General features: G+C 48.6%; 1 protein-coding gene across 1 annotated transcript in view; it reads left to right on the top strand.

The window, feature by feature from the left end:
- LOC147678417 (transmembrane protein 272-like) overlaps nt 1-15,738 on the top strand; it is an 81,883-nt gene that overhangs the window by 18,292 nt on the left and 47,853 nt on the right. Inside the window, exon 2 of the mRNA XM_086946009.1 lies at nt 14,702-14,818. Within this exon, the coding sequence (XP_086802135.1) occupies nt 14,737-14,818 (82 nt within the window). The 5' untranslated portion in view covers nt 14,702-14,736. The remainder of the gene's footprint in view (nt 1-14,701; nt 14,819-15,738) is intronic.

Raw genomic sequence — 15,738 nt, 5'->3', positions numbered from 1 at the left:
CACAGACAAGGGGATGTATGCACAAACCCCTCTTCACTTGCATTAAGGCTCGTGGTACTCCTGCTACACCATGACTGTGTCTTACCACCAGCTGTTGTGGGGAGAAAATCTCCATAATCAATCCACATCGTTGTCTATTTTAAAGCTGGGAGTGGGGCCCTGATCAGTCTTTATTATCGGGGTGAAGCTGTGTCCTGAAAAAAGAGTGTTACGAGAAGATGTCAGAAGAGCAAGTTTGCATTGGCTACACACCCATACAGCCACTCGTACGCAGATTCAGACAGTCTCAGAGCCACTCATATGACATAGGTTAGGAATAATATCACTCATTAGTGGTAAAAAAAACAGTAATTTAACTTCAACAGTAGTTTACTATATATCTTTAAGTGTCAGGAAAATGTACAAAACAATTTCACTTACAGGATGAGGTCATCGGTGATGTCACGGACCGTCATGTGTGAATTAATATGTGAGGTCACAAGCAGTGCATCATGGGGCTTAAAGTTATAGTAAGCTCAGGTAATTATAACTGCTGAATTTTAATGGTTTAGTATGAGTGCAATGGGAGCAGAACTGTATCATCCCTGTAACCATTGGCTTTTACAGTGAATTTGTGTTTTTTTTAAATTTTATTACCCAACTGTAACCTTTGAGAGTGGGTGCGTGAGTGGCTGTATGGGTCTGTGCGTGGGCACGTTATCGGTGCATGAGTCGGAGTGGATCTGTGGGTGTATGTGTGTCTGAGTGGGTGCATGAGTTTGCTAGAGGTGTTCTTCTCCATCAGGTGTCCCTCACAGGCATCTATACTGCTGCCAGAGGATCAGGGTGCCTCCACCCTACCCCCTTCTACTGTATTTTATCTTTACTTTTTCTACCGGGGACTGTTCCTCCACGTCTAAAATAACAGCTGCAACTTTCTACTCAGGTTGTGACCAGCCAATCGCAGCATTTCTGCTGATTAAATGGGTATGCAAGCTACTGTATGGCTGAGTGAGTGGCTGTATTAGTGAGTGGCTCTATGTGTGGGTGATTGGATGTTTGAGTACCTTTTGTGAGTGAGTGGCAGAATAAGTGGATGTACAGGTGTGTTTGGCTGTTTGAGAGGGTATTTGTTTAAGTAGGTTATTGTGTGAGGGGTTGCATTGGAGAGTCAGTGGCTGTATGGGTGAGTATGACGGTGTGTAGGTGGTGTATGGATGTGTTAATGGGTATGTAAGTAGTTGTGTGGGTCGGTGTATGAGTAGTAGTATGGGTGAGTGTAAGGCTGTGTTCAGAGGTTGTAAAGGTGAATGAATGGCAGGTCCTTGGGCCAGCTCCCCCTGCAATGGTCCTCCTGTCCAGCTTGCCCGCAGTCCGCTACCCTCTGCTGACTTTGGTTTTGTGCCCACTCTGCACATTTTTCTACCTTTTTCTGATCGGTCGCGCCCTTTTTTCGGCCTCTTTCTGCTCATTCCTGTTCTGTTACCTCTATCTGATTTGTTCCTGCCTTTTTTTTTTTTTTACCTCTTTCAGCTTGTTCCTGCCATTTATTCTGCCTCTTTCTACTCGTTCTTGCCCTTTATTCTGCCAATTTCCCTCCTCCTGCCTTTTTTTCCCCTCCCAGCGCTTGCCCCCTCCCTCCCAGGACCTATGTAATGGAGGCCGCAGCATGACCCAAATGAGCAGGTCCTTGGGCCAGCTCCCCCTGCAATGGTTCTCCTGTCCAGTTTGCGTGCAGTCCACTACTCTTTGCTCCCTTCATATTGTTCCTCCTCTGCTCATATTTCTCCTTCTCTGTTCGCTTCTGTCCTGTATTTTGTCTTTCTGCTCCTTTCTGACTTTTATTCTGCCTCTTTTTGCTCGCTTCTGACCTTTATTCTTGCGTTGCTTCCACAGCGTCCAGATACTCCTAGGGGGTGACAGTGCTGTGCTATACAAATGCTGCTTGATTGACTAAAATTGCCTTGTGAGTGGTTGTATTATTGAAGAAATGGGTGTGTGAGTAGTTGTATGGGTGAGTGAGTGGCTGTGTCAGTGCCTGTATAAGTAAGTGAGTGGCTCTACGGTTGAGCGAGTGGCTGTGTATTAGTAGTTGTATGGGTCTGTGAATGTGTGTGTGTGTCTGAGGTGTGTACGAGATGTTGTATGGGGGAGTGAGTGGTTCAGTGGATGATGTCAAAAGTGATGTCACTGACCCTTTCATGAGTGATGTAATATGTGAGGTCATAAGCAGTGCGTTACAAGGGCATAAGACAGATGACTCAGGCAACTAAAACTACTGAATTTTTATTTTGTACAAGTGAAATGTGAGCCTAACTATAACTTCCATGTAAACTTTGTTTTTTGAGTGAAAATATATATTTAAATACAGTCTGTTTTCCTTAAAGGAAATGGTGCTACATTTTAAGAAAAACATTTCGAAAGTTTCAAGAGACAGCGGTCACTTAGGAGACCATATCACTTTTGTTAAAGGCTTACCACACCATTCTGGGACTTGGTAAAATGTCAGTGTTTTGCAATAGGAGTAAGGCAAAAAGTCTGGGGAAAACAACTCTAATGCTGACAAGTTTAACAGAGCAACTTGGTCTGATATACAGGGCGGAATGCAAACAATCGGTGTGTGGCTGGTATCGCATATTCCTATTGTGGGATGGGGGTCAGTAACTGGTTTCAACTAGTCTCATATAATCTCATTACATTTCATGTCTCACGTCTTGTTATTGTTTAGTAAAGAAACATATTTTTTGGATTGCTATTAACTGTGACTGCTTGAGGGGTTGTGGCCAAATCCTTTTTAGGTTTCGCCTCGCCGAAGGCTGCGCTCTGCGCAGCTTTTCGGCGCAGGCGAAATCTAATGTTAGAAAAGAGTGTGTTGGAATCCGCCCCTCTGTTCCATTGGCTAGCTCCATAAATGGAGGCTAGCCATTGGAACAGAGATCTGTTCGTCATGGCCGGACCAGATTCGTAGGCGTTCCGCGATTTCTTCCCTCTCCACCCCTTTCCGATGGTCAATGCGGCGGTGGGCGTGTGCAATGTTTTTTTTCGTCTCGCCATGTTTTCCTAATTTCCACCGTGTCTTTTGCAGGGGTGGGCTGTGCACTGAGGCCGCTGATCAGGTAAGCATCATTTTTTATTTAATAATTTAGTTTTCATCCCGTTCCCGACCCCCCCCCCCCCCGCTCTCTGTGTGCCCGTTCCCGCGCCACTTGTTGTTCAAATTAAGTACTGGATGCTTATAACATGAGTATTAGGAAGAGTTTGCCTGCTTCTTTCTGCATCCTGTGATTCAAGGCACAATCTCTTCGTACCTACAAAAATGATTGTCCCTTGTGTAATGTAACTGGTGCTCATGCAAAGTGCTCAAATCACCTCGGGTTGACTTCGCGCAATATAAAACCGCAAAAAAGGATGTTCTCGGTCATGGTGTGTTAATTCAATCAAAGAGCAAAAAATTAATTTGCATGGCCATGGAAATGAGCGCAGTACATTCACAAACAGGTCCAGGAGCAGTTAATAGCTCACAGGGCCAAACGTGGAGGACGGGAGCGCTAATGGCTTTTAAAAGACCTTCTCCGTGGGACACGTGGTCCTCCTCCGTGTGCAACCAATTCCATTTACATTCTCCTACAGCTTGCTCGGGCTGTTTCACCTCATGCTTTCTGCACACCAGGGGCTCGGGTTTTACGCACACATTGCTTTTGAATGGCAATAAATAAAATAAAGGAGGAACCAAAAGCACTGGGCTTGGGTGAACTGCTCCTTACTTGGTTTCCAAAGGGGCGTTATCACTTCATGTTAAGCCCCGGGCGTAGGAGGAGGTGAATCGGCGCCCTGGCTGATGGTAGTGAATTAAGGGGGACGGGGGTAGTGCCTTTTGAGTTCACTGATCTGCACCTGGCTGAGCCCCTGGACTTGGCTCTGAACACAAGCATCACGACCTCCCACAGCTCACGGCTCACCTACATCACCGATAGCTAAGCTGCCTCCGGCTGAAGGTGGTTTGTTGATGTGTGCCAGCAGGGGTCAAGTTGATGGGAGGACAAGGAAGGGGGCTGAAGGGGTGTTAAATCGTCGGCTTTATGATTATGTGGGATTAACACCACTTTAAACAAGTATTTGCACTGCAATAGCCGGGCAGTAGCTTACTTGGGAAGCTCCGCAGCTCGGACCCTTTTCTCTTGTTTGGCTTCGGCAGCCCCCGAGGTTGTCTCCATGATGCCGGAGGTGTGGTCTCCCCCTCTGTGCCCGAACGCCATGAGCCTCGGTGTCCTCCAGCACCTCCCGTGTTCCTCTCCCCCCTCCGGCGCCCCCGTCCATGGTATTTTCATTTCATTTGTTTTCTTCTCTCGCCTTTCTTCAATGTATTGCTTTCTGTTTGTCTTTATTAGTTTCCCTTGTCCCCCCCCCCCTCCCGCTGTCCGTGTACCCGTTCCCGCCCCCCCTCCCGCTGTCCGTGTGCCCGTTCAACTCATGTTGCTGTGTGTGTCCGATACAGAGAGAGCCCGTTAAGTCCCTGGTTTATGCGTGCTGAATAGTGCATTGTGCCCCTGTGTGCTTGCATGTGCCGTTGTATGCGGGAATGTTGTTGCTTGTGTCCAGAGCAGAGAGAGCCTAGTCTCCGGTTTATGCGTGTTGAAGAGTACATTGTGCCCCTGTGTGCTTTATGTGCTGGTGTGCAAGCATGTTACTGTGTGTGTCCTGGGAGAGAGACCCTGTCCCTGGTTCATGGGTGCCGAATAGTGCATTGTGCTTGCCTGTGCTGTTGAGTGCGAGCATGTTGCTGTGTGTGTCCGGGCAGAGAGACCCCGTCCCTGGTTTATGCGTGCCAAATAGTCACTGTGCCCCTGTGTGCTTGTATGTGCTGGTGTGCGAGCATGTTGCTGTGTGTGTCCGGGCAGAGAGAGCCCCATCCCTGGTTTGCCCGAGCCCTTGTTAGTGGACGTCAAGGCTGCAGGCGCATGGCCCTGTTTCGCCTCGCACTAAGGAGCCGGTTGCCAGTCCTCAGCAAAGTGGGCTGGGGGGTTGCAGGTGGTTTTGTTTTGTAAGCAGGAGTGTTTTCTTCCAAAGAGGAACCTGCTGATTATTTTCTGGGCTGCGTCCGAGTGCCCTGGTAATGAGTGTGTGCCTCAGCAAAGTTTCCCCTGCAGCTGCAGCTTTAGAAAAGTGCTGATGTTGCGATCCTTTGAAGGTGTGTTGCCTGTGGGTGTATTTGGACTAATCTCCCAGTCCAGCTAAGTGTCCCTCTGCATGTTGCGCCTTCTTGCCCATTCATCTCCTTCCTCGCGCCGCATCCCACCTGCTGACAGGGCGCTGATGGTCTACCTAATGCTCGAGTGACCTAGTTTCTAGTTTAGCATTGTCAAAAAATTATGGATTGCTTAAACAGTTCGCGCACAGGTAGAAGAAGACTGCAAATCCCAGAATGCTTTGAGATGTAAACGTGTGCCCATGTTTCTCGTTTAAATCTTTCTCTTGGCAGTGGTTTACCTGAAAGCTCTGATGACATGCACTTGAATTCAATAAAGTGAGGGTGTATGTGGGGGCTTTTTAATTCAGGAAGGCCATGGCAGGCAGGAGTTACTTGGCCAAGATTGTGACACTCGGAGCTTTTACCACCAATTGAGCCCAAATGTGAGCACTGTAGTGTCTTGGTGTTATGAGCATTAGGGCCCTCCTGGTTGAGAGAGGACTTGAAACAGGAATTAATAAGCTGCTGGAGCGCACAATGACTCATAGTGCAGTCTGACTTGTCTCCAAATGCTTATATAGATTAATGCCACCCACCTTCTGTTTGGCACCCATTTTGTCAGTATCATAAAGATGACAGTAAAGCTTTTGGGGTATAGACCCTGTTGGTGGGACCTGTCCTGGTAGAGACATGAAACGTGGAAACTGCATTGGCACATCAAAGTCATTTATTGGAAGCATTATAGTAGCCGGACGACGATAAAAGGATGCGTGCCTGTCTCTAATGATACCGCAGCCGGGTTTGCTGCATTGGTATCACATATATCAACAGTTGTTTATCTGTGCAGCGCCAGAGATGCAGGGCGGTGGCTGGGCTGTGGCACTCTTCTGTGGGCATTGATGCAGCACATGTTAGCGTGTGTAGAGTAGGGCGGTGTGCGGGCATCGGCCACGATACACAACGGATTGTGTACTTTTAAGATGTATGTATGGTGCTCTCTGGGTGTGTGTGTGTGAGGCTCTGGGTGTGTGTGTGTGAGGCTCTGGGTGTGTGTGTGTGTGGTTCTGGGTGTGTGTGTGTGTGGCTCTGGGTGTGTGTGTGTGTGGCTCTGGGTGTGTGTGTGTGTGGCTCTGGGTGTGTGTGTGTGTGTGGCTCTGGGTGTGTGTGTGTGTGTGGCTCTGGGTGTGTGTGTGTGTGTGGCTCTGGGTGTGTGTGTGTGTGGCTCTGGGTGTGTGTGTGGCTCTGGGTGGGTGTGTGTGGCTCTGGGTGGGTGTGTGTGGCTCTGGGTGGGTGTGTGTGGCTCTGTGGCTCTGGGTGTGTGTGTGTGTGGCTCTGTGTGTGTGTGTGTGTGTGTGTGTGTGTGTGCCTCTGGGTGGGAGTGTGTGTGTGTGCCTCTGGGTGTGTGTGGCTGGCTCTGGGTGGGTGTGTGTGTGGCTCTGGGGGTGTGTGTGTGGTAGTAATTGCTGTCTGCTGAGCTCGTCCGTAGGGTACAACAGGTCTCACGTTTGCGAGAGATTAAGCTAATGGCAATGTAAATGACAATGCCATTTATTTCTCTGTTTTCAAAACCAACACATAAATACAAAATTTGTCATTTACAATGCCAATAGCTCTAACCTTTCCAAAGGCGAAACTATTGCATTGTAAATGCTTGTTCAGAAATGAGTCCTCAAAACCTGGCCTTGGGCATCAGAGTAACCCTAGCTACCAGGAGGGACCTGTGTCACATCTGGTCCTTTTTAAGCTAACAGCAGGTTGCTATTGTTTTTAACACTGTCCTATTGGTTTAAAAATCTCGGTGAAGCGATGCTGCCTAAAAATCATGGACTGTTGGACAATGTCACACAATACATGAGACTACATGCTAGTTACAGAGGTAGCCTGACATGGTCCACCCTTCCCTAGTAAGACGCGGGTGTAAATGGCAATATAAAGAATTACCAGTCATGCATTCAGGGAGTTGTACTCTTCACATGCGGTAACTGAACTAATGCCTGGAACAGCGTCTCATGGTGACATGGAAAGAACACACAGACACCTTTTGTTTGCCCACTAGAACAAGGGTAGATATAATAAAGCCACACATTTATCCTGTGGGACTCCTTCATCAACACTTGTGCATCTGCTTAGAGGTGTGAACATTCAATAACTTATATCATCCTAAATATTTTCAAGAAGGGTACAGGACAAAATATTTTGTATGATAAAATTCTTACGTTTGTGATATAGGAACAGTATACACTTTTTACATTCCAAAAATAGTGCAAGAAATGCAATTTCATGACCTAAGTGGAGATCTTATCTGTACATATATAGTATCTCTTCACAAAGTATGGAAAGGTAGCATACAACTTAGGGAGGGCTTGGTGTCATTTCGACCTGTAGTTATTATTCGGATCTCATCAGGTCATGTCATCTGACTGAAGTAGCCTAGAAAACATACATTTTGGGCTCTTCAATCAATTCTCCTTTGAGCAATGCACAGAACAAGCATTTGCAATGCAATAGGTCTCGCATTATGAAAGTTTGAGCAATTGGTCTTGTAAATGACAATTTTTTTAAATTTATGTGTTGGTTTTGAAAATAGCTAAATTAATAGCTTTGTCATTTTCAATGCCAATAGTTATAACTTTCGCAAATGTGACACCTATAGCATTTGTAATGCAACATGTTTTGTATTTACGTGACTTAGATGTATTGATATTACAAATAACAACGACTTTTATTTTTGAAAATAATTAATACTTGAATAAAAGTGATTGTAATTTATAATGGCAATAGCTTAAACTTTTGTAAATAACGTTTGTGAAGATTATGTTCAGTGTATTTTATTGTGAGGTAAATCCAAGAACAGAAGTGAATTAACATCTTTTTGTGACATTTGTAATAAAGCTTGAAACATTGAGAGAACATAATTGAACCAGTTGTTGAATGGTTGCACAGATGAATGTTGTGATGGCGCTGGGTGATGTTGTGGTGGCGCTGGGTGATGTTGTGGTGGCGCTGGGTGATGTTGTGGTGGCGCTGAGTGATGTTGTGGTGGCGCTGAGTGATGTTGTGGTGGCGCTGAGTGATGTTGTGGTGGTGCTGGGTGATGCTGGGGTGGCGCTGGGTGATGCTGGGGTGGCGCTGAGTGAACTCTGAATCTGCACTCTGCACTCGAATCGCTCATCTCCTTGATGTCCAAAGTTAAATCTGGATCCCCCCGTGACTGCTGCCCCCCACATATAATGAGGGAAGTATTCTCCACTATTCCTCAACCTGCCCTATCCCTTTTAAACTCATCACTTATTCAAGGTTATGTCCCAAAATCATTCAAGGATGCCACAGTGGTCCCTCTGATACAAAAGGTTGGCGCCGACATATTAGAACCATTTAATTATCGCCCCATCTCCTTGCTTCCGTACCTAGCCAAGGTTTTGGAGGCACATGTCGCAAAATCCATGTCTGCCTTCATAGAACAGTCCGGACATTTGGACCCCCCACCAAGCCGGCTTTTGCCCAGGCCATTCAACTGAGATGGTTATCTTGGCAGTCCTGGACGAGCTCCGTAGGGAGGCTGACATCGGAACCCCTCAGGCTTTGGTCCTCTTGGATTTGTCTGCCGCGTTCGAAACGGTGGACCATAAGATCTTGGTGGACCGTGTCGGACGCGCAGGCTTTCAGGGCAGAGCCTTGAGATGGGTCACCTCCTTTCTGGAAGACCGTACACAGGCTGTTCTCCTGGCTAACTTTACAGCGCCAGGGCTGAATACCACATGTGGGGTTCCCCAGGGTTCTTCCTTATCCCCACATTTGTTTAACATCTATTTACTCCCCTTGATTAAAGCCTTAAAACAGAGGAAAGTAACAACATTTAACTACGCAGACGATTTGCAGCTTTCCTTCACCATAGATAGTTCCACTGAATCCATTACCAACTTTCAGGATACTATGGTGTTCATCCGCAACTGGATGGATTATAACCATCTGAAGTTGAACCCTGGAAAGACGGAGGTATTGCTGATGGGAGATAGTCGTATGTCCTGGGGCCCTCATTATTGGCCAGCAGAACTAGGGCCTTTCCCTAAACCCTCCTCTTCCATAAAAAGTCTGGGGGTGACTATTGACAGAGATCTGTCTATAAACACCCAAGTAGGCACAGTAGTCTATAAATGTTTCTTCCAACTACGAAAGATCCAGAAGATACATCACTTGCTCACCCAGGCAGCACTGATACAAGTTGTGATTGGCCTAGTCTTATCCCATCTAGATTATGCAAATTCAATCTATCTAGGCCTCCCCTCTTATCAGATCAAGAGGCTCCAGCTTGTACAGAACCAGGCAGCACGTCTGATCTATCAGCAGCCTAAGTGGCAATCGGCTAGATCCTTGATAAAAAAGCTACACTGGCTCCCACTGCTTCAACGGGCCACCTTCAAAACCGCCTGTCTCACATTTATGTCCCTAAATTGTTATAGTCCTATTTTTATTAACAAACTGATCTTGAGATATGCTCCAACCCGTGATCTCCGTTCTAAACATCAAAATCTGTTGGTGAGTGCAAAGTTCAAACGCAAGCGGCACGGCGGGTGTCGCTTTGGATATCTGGCACCACAACTATGGGACTCACTTCCATGGGAGATCCGCTCTTGCCCCGATCTGCTTCATTTTAGAAAGCAGCTTAAGACATGGCTGTTCATACAGGCACATGAGTAAACCGTCCCTACTGAAGTCATGTCAGAACAGCCAACTCAGAACTACTCGAAATAGCGCCATGAAACCTTGGTCGAAGTGCCTTTACAAATAGGTTATAACATAACATAACTCTGAATCTGCACTCTGAATCTGCACTCTGAATCTGCACTCTGAATCTGCACTCTGAATCTGCACTCTGAATCTGCACTCTGCACTCTGAATCTACTGAAAAGGAACCTAGGGGGAGAGGGGTCATAATGCCAACCTCAGACGGTCAAAGACTGTGTGATGTAAAACTCTCCGCTCCCTGAGAAGACGTCGAAGACTCGCTAAGGCTTCTGCTGCTTTCTGCGAGCACACTGCCGTGCTATCCGGAGGAGAAGGCGGCAGAACAAAGGCCCCCGCAGCGGTAAAAATATATTTACATTTTGACAAGAGTACAAGAGTGGAGGGACGCGGTCTGCAGAGGTGTTTTAAACCCATCTCTTCGAGTCATGGAGTGGCCTTGAAGGGGATCGGTTCAAGGGACGGCACAGGCCTTACGTACCAGCACAGCCAGAATAGACTGTCCGACCGTGAAATGGATTAAAAAAATATATATATATTCTTGTACACTCAATTTTACAGTGACTATCAACAACTCATTTATAAATGCCAACACTATAGGCAGCAGTAGTAAATCAGCAAAATGCAGGGTTAAAACAAGCTCTTGGCATTGCTTTGGGGAGGAGGGGAGGAGAAATGCGAGACGCGGCCGTGAAGTGTGAAGCAGTGGGTGGGGGGAGGAGAAATGGGAGACACGGCCTGGCGGCCGTGAAGTGTGAAGCAGTGGGCGGGGGAGCCCTTTGAAGTGAAGCTCTCCAAAGGAAAAGCGCGTGCTTGTGTTCACGTGAACTTTCGGAAATCCGCCCGATGGTTTGAGAACGTTTTTGCTCACTAAAATTCTCCCCTATCCATTCCTTGCGGAATGGGATAGGCGAGCCCTAAAAAAGCACATCCCATCAGTATAGTGGGTCCAGCCCCTATTTACTATACTGGATGCCGTGAGTCCAACTGGCCACCTAGTTGCACTATATTCAATAACCTCAACTCCTGGTGACGTGCACCCCTGTAGCTTCAATGCCCCATTGAGATGCACTAGCATCCACCCCCCCATTGAGATGCACTAGCATCCACCCCCCCATTGAGATGCACTAGCATCCACCCCCCCATTGAGATGCACTAGCATCCACCCCCCCATTGAGATGCACTAGCATCAACGCCCCCCCCCCCATGGAGATGCACTAGCATCAACGCCCCCCCCCCCATGGAGATGCACTAGTTGCAACTCACCCCCCCCATGGAGATGCACTAGTTGCAACTCACCCCCCCCCCCCCATGGAGATGCACTAGTTGCAACTCAACGCCCCCCCCCCATGGAGATGCACTAGCTTCAACGCCCCCCCCCATGGAGATGCACTAGCTTCAACGCCCCCCCCCCCCCATGGAGATGCACTAGCTTCAACGCCCCCCCCCTCATGGAGACGCACTAGCTTCAACGCCCCTCCATTGAGATGCACTAGCTTCAACGCCCCTCCATTGAGATGCACTAGCTTCAACGCCCCCCTCCATTGAGATGCACTAGCTTCAACGCCCGCCCATTGAGATGCACTAGCTTCAACGCCCCCCCATTGAGATGCACTAGCTTCAACGCCCCCCCATTGAGATGCACTAGCTTCAACGCCCCCCCCATTGAGATGCACTAGCTTCAACGCCCCCCCATTGAGATGCACTAGCTTTAACGCCCCTCCATTGAGATGCACTAGCTTCAACGCCCCTCCATTGAGATGCACTAGCTTCAACGCCCCTCCATTGAGATGCACTAGCTTCAACGCCCCTCCATTGAGATGCACTAGCTTCAACGCCCCTCCATTGAGATGCACTAGCTTCAACGCCCCTCCATTGAGATGCACTAGCTTCAACGCCCCTCCATTGAGATGCACTAGCTTCAACGCCCCTCCATTGAGATGCACTAGCTTCAACGCCCCTCCATTGAGATGCACTAGCTTCAACGCCCCTCCATTGAGATGCACTAGCTTCAACGCCCCTCCATTGAGATGCACTAGCTTCAACGCCCCTCCATTGAGATGCACTAGCTTCAACGCCCCTCCATTGAGATGCACTAGCTTCAACGCCCCTCCATTGAGATGCACTAGCTTCAACGCCCCTCCATTGAGATGCACTAGCTTCAACGCCCCTCCATTGAGATGCACTAGCTTCAACGCCCCTCCATTGAGATGCACTAGCTTCAACGCCCCCCTCCATTGAGATGCACTAGCTTCAACGCCCGCCCCCATTGAGATGCACTAGCTTCAACACCCGCCCCCATTGAGATGCACTAGCTTCAACGCCCCCCCCCATTGAGATGCACTAGCTTCAACGCCCCCCCCCCCCATTGAGATGCACTAGCTTCAACGCCCCCCCCCCCCATTGAGATGCACTAGCTTCAACGCCCCTCCATTGAGATGCACTAGCTTCAACGCCCCTCCATTGAGATGCACTAGCTTCAACGCCCCCCTCCATTGAGATGCACTAGCTTCAACGCCCGCCCCCATTGAGATGCACTAGCTTCAACACCCGCCCCCATTGAGATGCACTAGCTTCAACGCCCCCCCCCATTGAGATGCACTAGCTTCAACGCCCCCCCCCCATTGAGATGCACTAGCTTCAACGCCCCCCCCATTGAGATGCACTAGCTTCAACGCCCCTCCATTGAGATGCACTAGCTTCAACGCCCCTCCATTGAGATGCACTAGCTTCAACGCCCCTCCATTGAGATGCACTAGCTTCAACGCCCCCCTCCATTGAGATGCACTAGCTTCAACGCCCCCCTCCATTGAGATGCACTAGCTTCAACGCCCCCCTCCATTGAGATGCACTAGCTTCAACGCCCCCCTCCATTGAGATGCACTAGCTTCAACGCCCCCCTCCATTGAGATGCACTAGCTTCAACGCCCCCCTCCATTGAGATGCACTAGCTTCAACGCCCCCCCCATTGAGATGCACTAGCTTCAACGCCCCCCCCATTGAGATGCACTAGCTTCAACGCCCCCCCCATTGAGATGCACTAGCTTCAACGCCCCCCATTGAGATGCACTAGCTTCAATCCCCCCATTGAGATGCACTAGCTTCAATCCCCCCATTGAGATGCACTAGCTTCAATCCCCCCATTGAGATGCACTAGCTTCAATCCCCCCATTGAGATGCACTAGCTTCAATCCCCCCCCCCATTGAGATGCACTAGCTTCAACGCCCCCCCCATTGAGATGCACTAGCTTCAACGCCCCCCCATTGTGATGCACTAGCTTCAACGCCCCCCATTGTGATGCACTAGCTTCAACGCCCCCCATTGTGATGCACTAGCTTCAACGCCCCCCATTGTGATGCACTAGCTTCAACGCCCCCCATTGTGATGCACTAGCTTCAACGCCCCACATTGTGATGCACTAGCTTCAACGCCCCCCCATTGTGATGCACTAGCTTCAACGCCCCACATTGTGATGCACTAGCTTCAACGCCCCCACATTGTGATGCACTAGCTTCAACGCCCCCACATTGTGATGCACTAGCTTCAACGCCCCCCCATTGTGATGCCCTAGCTTCAACGCCCCCATTGAGATGCCCTAGCTTCAACCCCCCCATTGAGATGCCCTAGCTTCAACCCCCCCATTGAGATGCCCTAGCTTCAACCCCCCCATTGAGATGCCCTAGCTTCAACCCCCCCATTGAGATGCCCTAGCTTCAACCCCCCCCCCATTGAGATGCAGTAGCTTCAACCCCCCCATTGAGATGCAGTAGCTTCAACGCCCCCCCATTGAGATGCAGTAGCTTCAACGCCCCCCCATTGAGATGCAGTAGCTTCAATCCCCCCCCATTGAGATGCAGTAGCTTCAATCCCCCCCCCATTGAGATGCACTAGCTTCAATCCCCCCCCCCCCCATTGAGATGCACTAGCTTCAATCCCCCCCCATTGAGATGCACTAGCTTCAACGCCCCCCCCCCCATTGAGATGCACTAGCTTCAACGCCCCCCCCATTGAGATGCACTAGCTTCAACACTCCCCATTGAGATGCACTAGCTTCAACACTCCCCATTGAGATGCACTAGCTTCAACGCCCCCCCATTGAGATGCACTAGCTTCAACACTCCCCATTGAGATGCACTAGAACAAATGGTGTGAATTCACCTGTGTTGCACTAGATCTAATAGCTTTGACTCCCCATTGAGATTAACCAGATCCAAAACTTCAGCTCCGGATTGAAATGCTCTAAATCCAATAGCTTCAGTTCCTCTTTGAGCGGTCCATCTCCTAACCGAAGTCCTCTGGCTGTTAGTGAAAGAGAAGCATCAATACCAAAGTATGGTCAATGGTCCGTCTCAACTTATGGACTGTGCATTCTAAAGCGTGACTCCCAGAAAGTGAGAAGATTTCTAAAGAAGAGATAACTGCTAAAATCGCGAGCCTGTCACCAATGAATGCATATCTAGAGCGTCTCTGTTACTGAACCAGCACTAGCGCGGGGGTGGTGAGTGAGGCTCAGACAAATCGTGTGAAGCCATTGATGGGAAATGAGTGCAGCTTTAAGGAATCTTGAGCACCTGGTGATGGGAAATAGCTCAGATTCCTATGAAGCGTTTGCAGCCTGTGAACTGAGTGACACTCCCATGAAGCATCTACAGGCTGCATTGGGGACGGAGTGACTCCATTGAATTGTATGAAGTCAGGAGGATGGTTATTACTCCTGTAATGTGCGACCAGTTGTGTGTCTGGTCACCTTCAATGTGGATTTAATTTCACCCACTGACCTTTCTCCACAGCTCCAGCTCTGCGTCAAGGCGGCCAAAGCAGAAATATGGCGGAAACATCAAATGAGAGTTCCTTCCCCCCTCTCCTCAGTAACCTCAAGGAAAAGAAGGTGCCCCAAGAGATGTCAGGTAATATTAAGGGGGAGAGGGAGACTTGCAACGTATACATCTACTGTGTGTTAACAGTGTTACACTGGTACAGGAATTGTCATATCAGTGATGCACCAGTAACAAGTCATATAAATGATGCAGAGGGGGCGGTGCCGTGAGGGAGTTAGGCAGACATCCGCATTACTCAGGTATAGAGGTGCAAGGGTCCCTGGGGATCATTTCAGAGATGCACAGGATCAAAAGATGTCGGCTCCTGTTGGGGTGCATGTGAGTGACAAGTCCTAAAGAAGTAAATTCCCTGAGAATGATATCTGCAATGTGCAGTTGCTGGAGCAGTGAGGGTTGGGGAGAGATATTGGTGGTCGCAGGTAAAGATGTGACAGTGGTGAATATAAGTGATACCAAAGGGGATGATGGACGGAGCGTTTGAGCAAATCAAACACTCACCCCCAGTCAACTGATCTGGGTTTAATCCATCACCATTCTTTAGCTCACTCCACCACCCCAGTTCAAACATGGCCATATGCAAATCAGTCTGACCCTGTGCCTCATGGGAACAGTCCAGCCCGAACTGCCAAGCCATGTCTTTCCTGGACCGGAATCAAGCATCTTAGGACCGGTTTCTGGCAATCAGCCTTCTTCAGCCAGGATAGCTTGACTCCAGTGGTGTGGAGAGCATGGGACTCACGTCTGAGCATACCCATCCCACTCTGGGTGACAAATGCAACAAGCATTTGCAATGCAATAGGTCTCGCATTAGGAAAGTTTGAGCTATTGGTATTGTAAATGACAATTTTTTTATTTATGTGTTGGTTTTGAAAATAGCAAAATTAATAGCTTTGTCGTTTACAATGCCAATACTTTTAACTTTTGCAAATGTGACCCCCTATAAAATTTGTAATGCAACATGTTTTGTATTTACGTGACTTAGATGTATT

Source organism: Lissotriton vulgaris, chromosome 12 (genome assembly GCF_964263255.1).
Source record: "Lissotriton vulgaris chromosome 12, aLisVul1.2, whole genome shotgun sequence".
Lineage (NCBI taxonomy): Eukaryota > Metazoa > Chordata > Amphibia > Caudata > Salamandridae > Lissotriton > Lissotriton vulgaris.
This window is presented reverse-complemented; position numbering and strand designations above follow the sequence as displayed.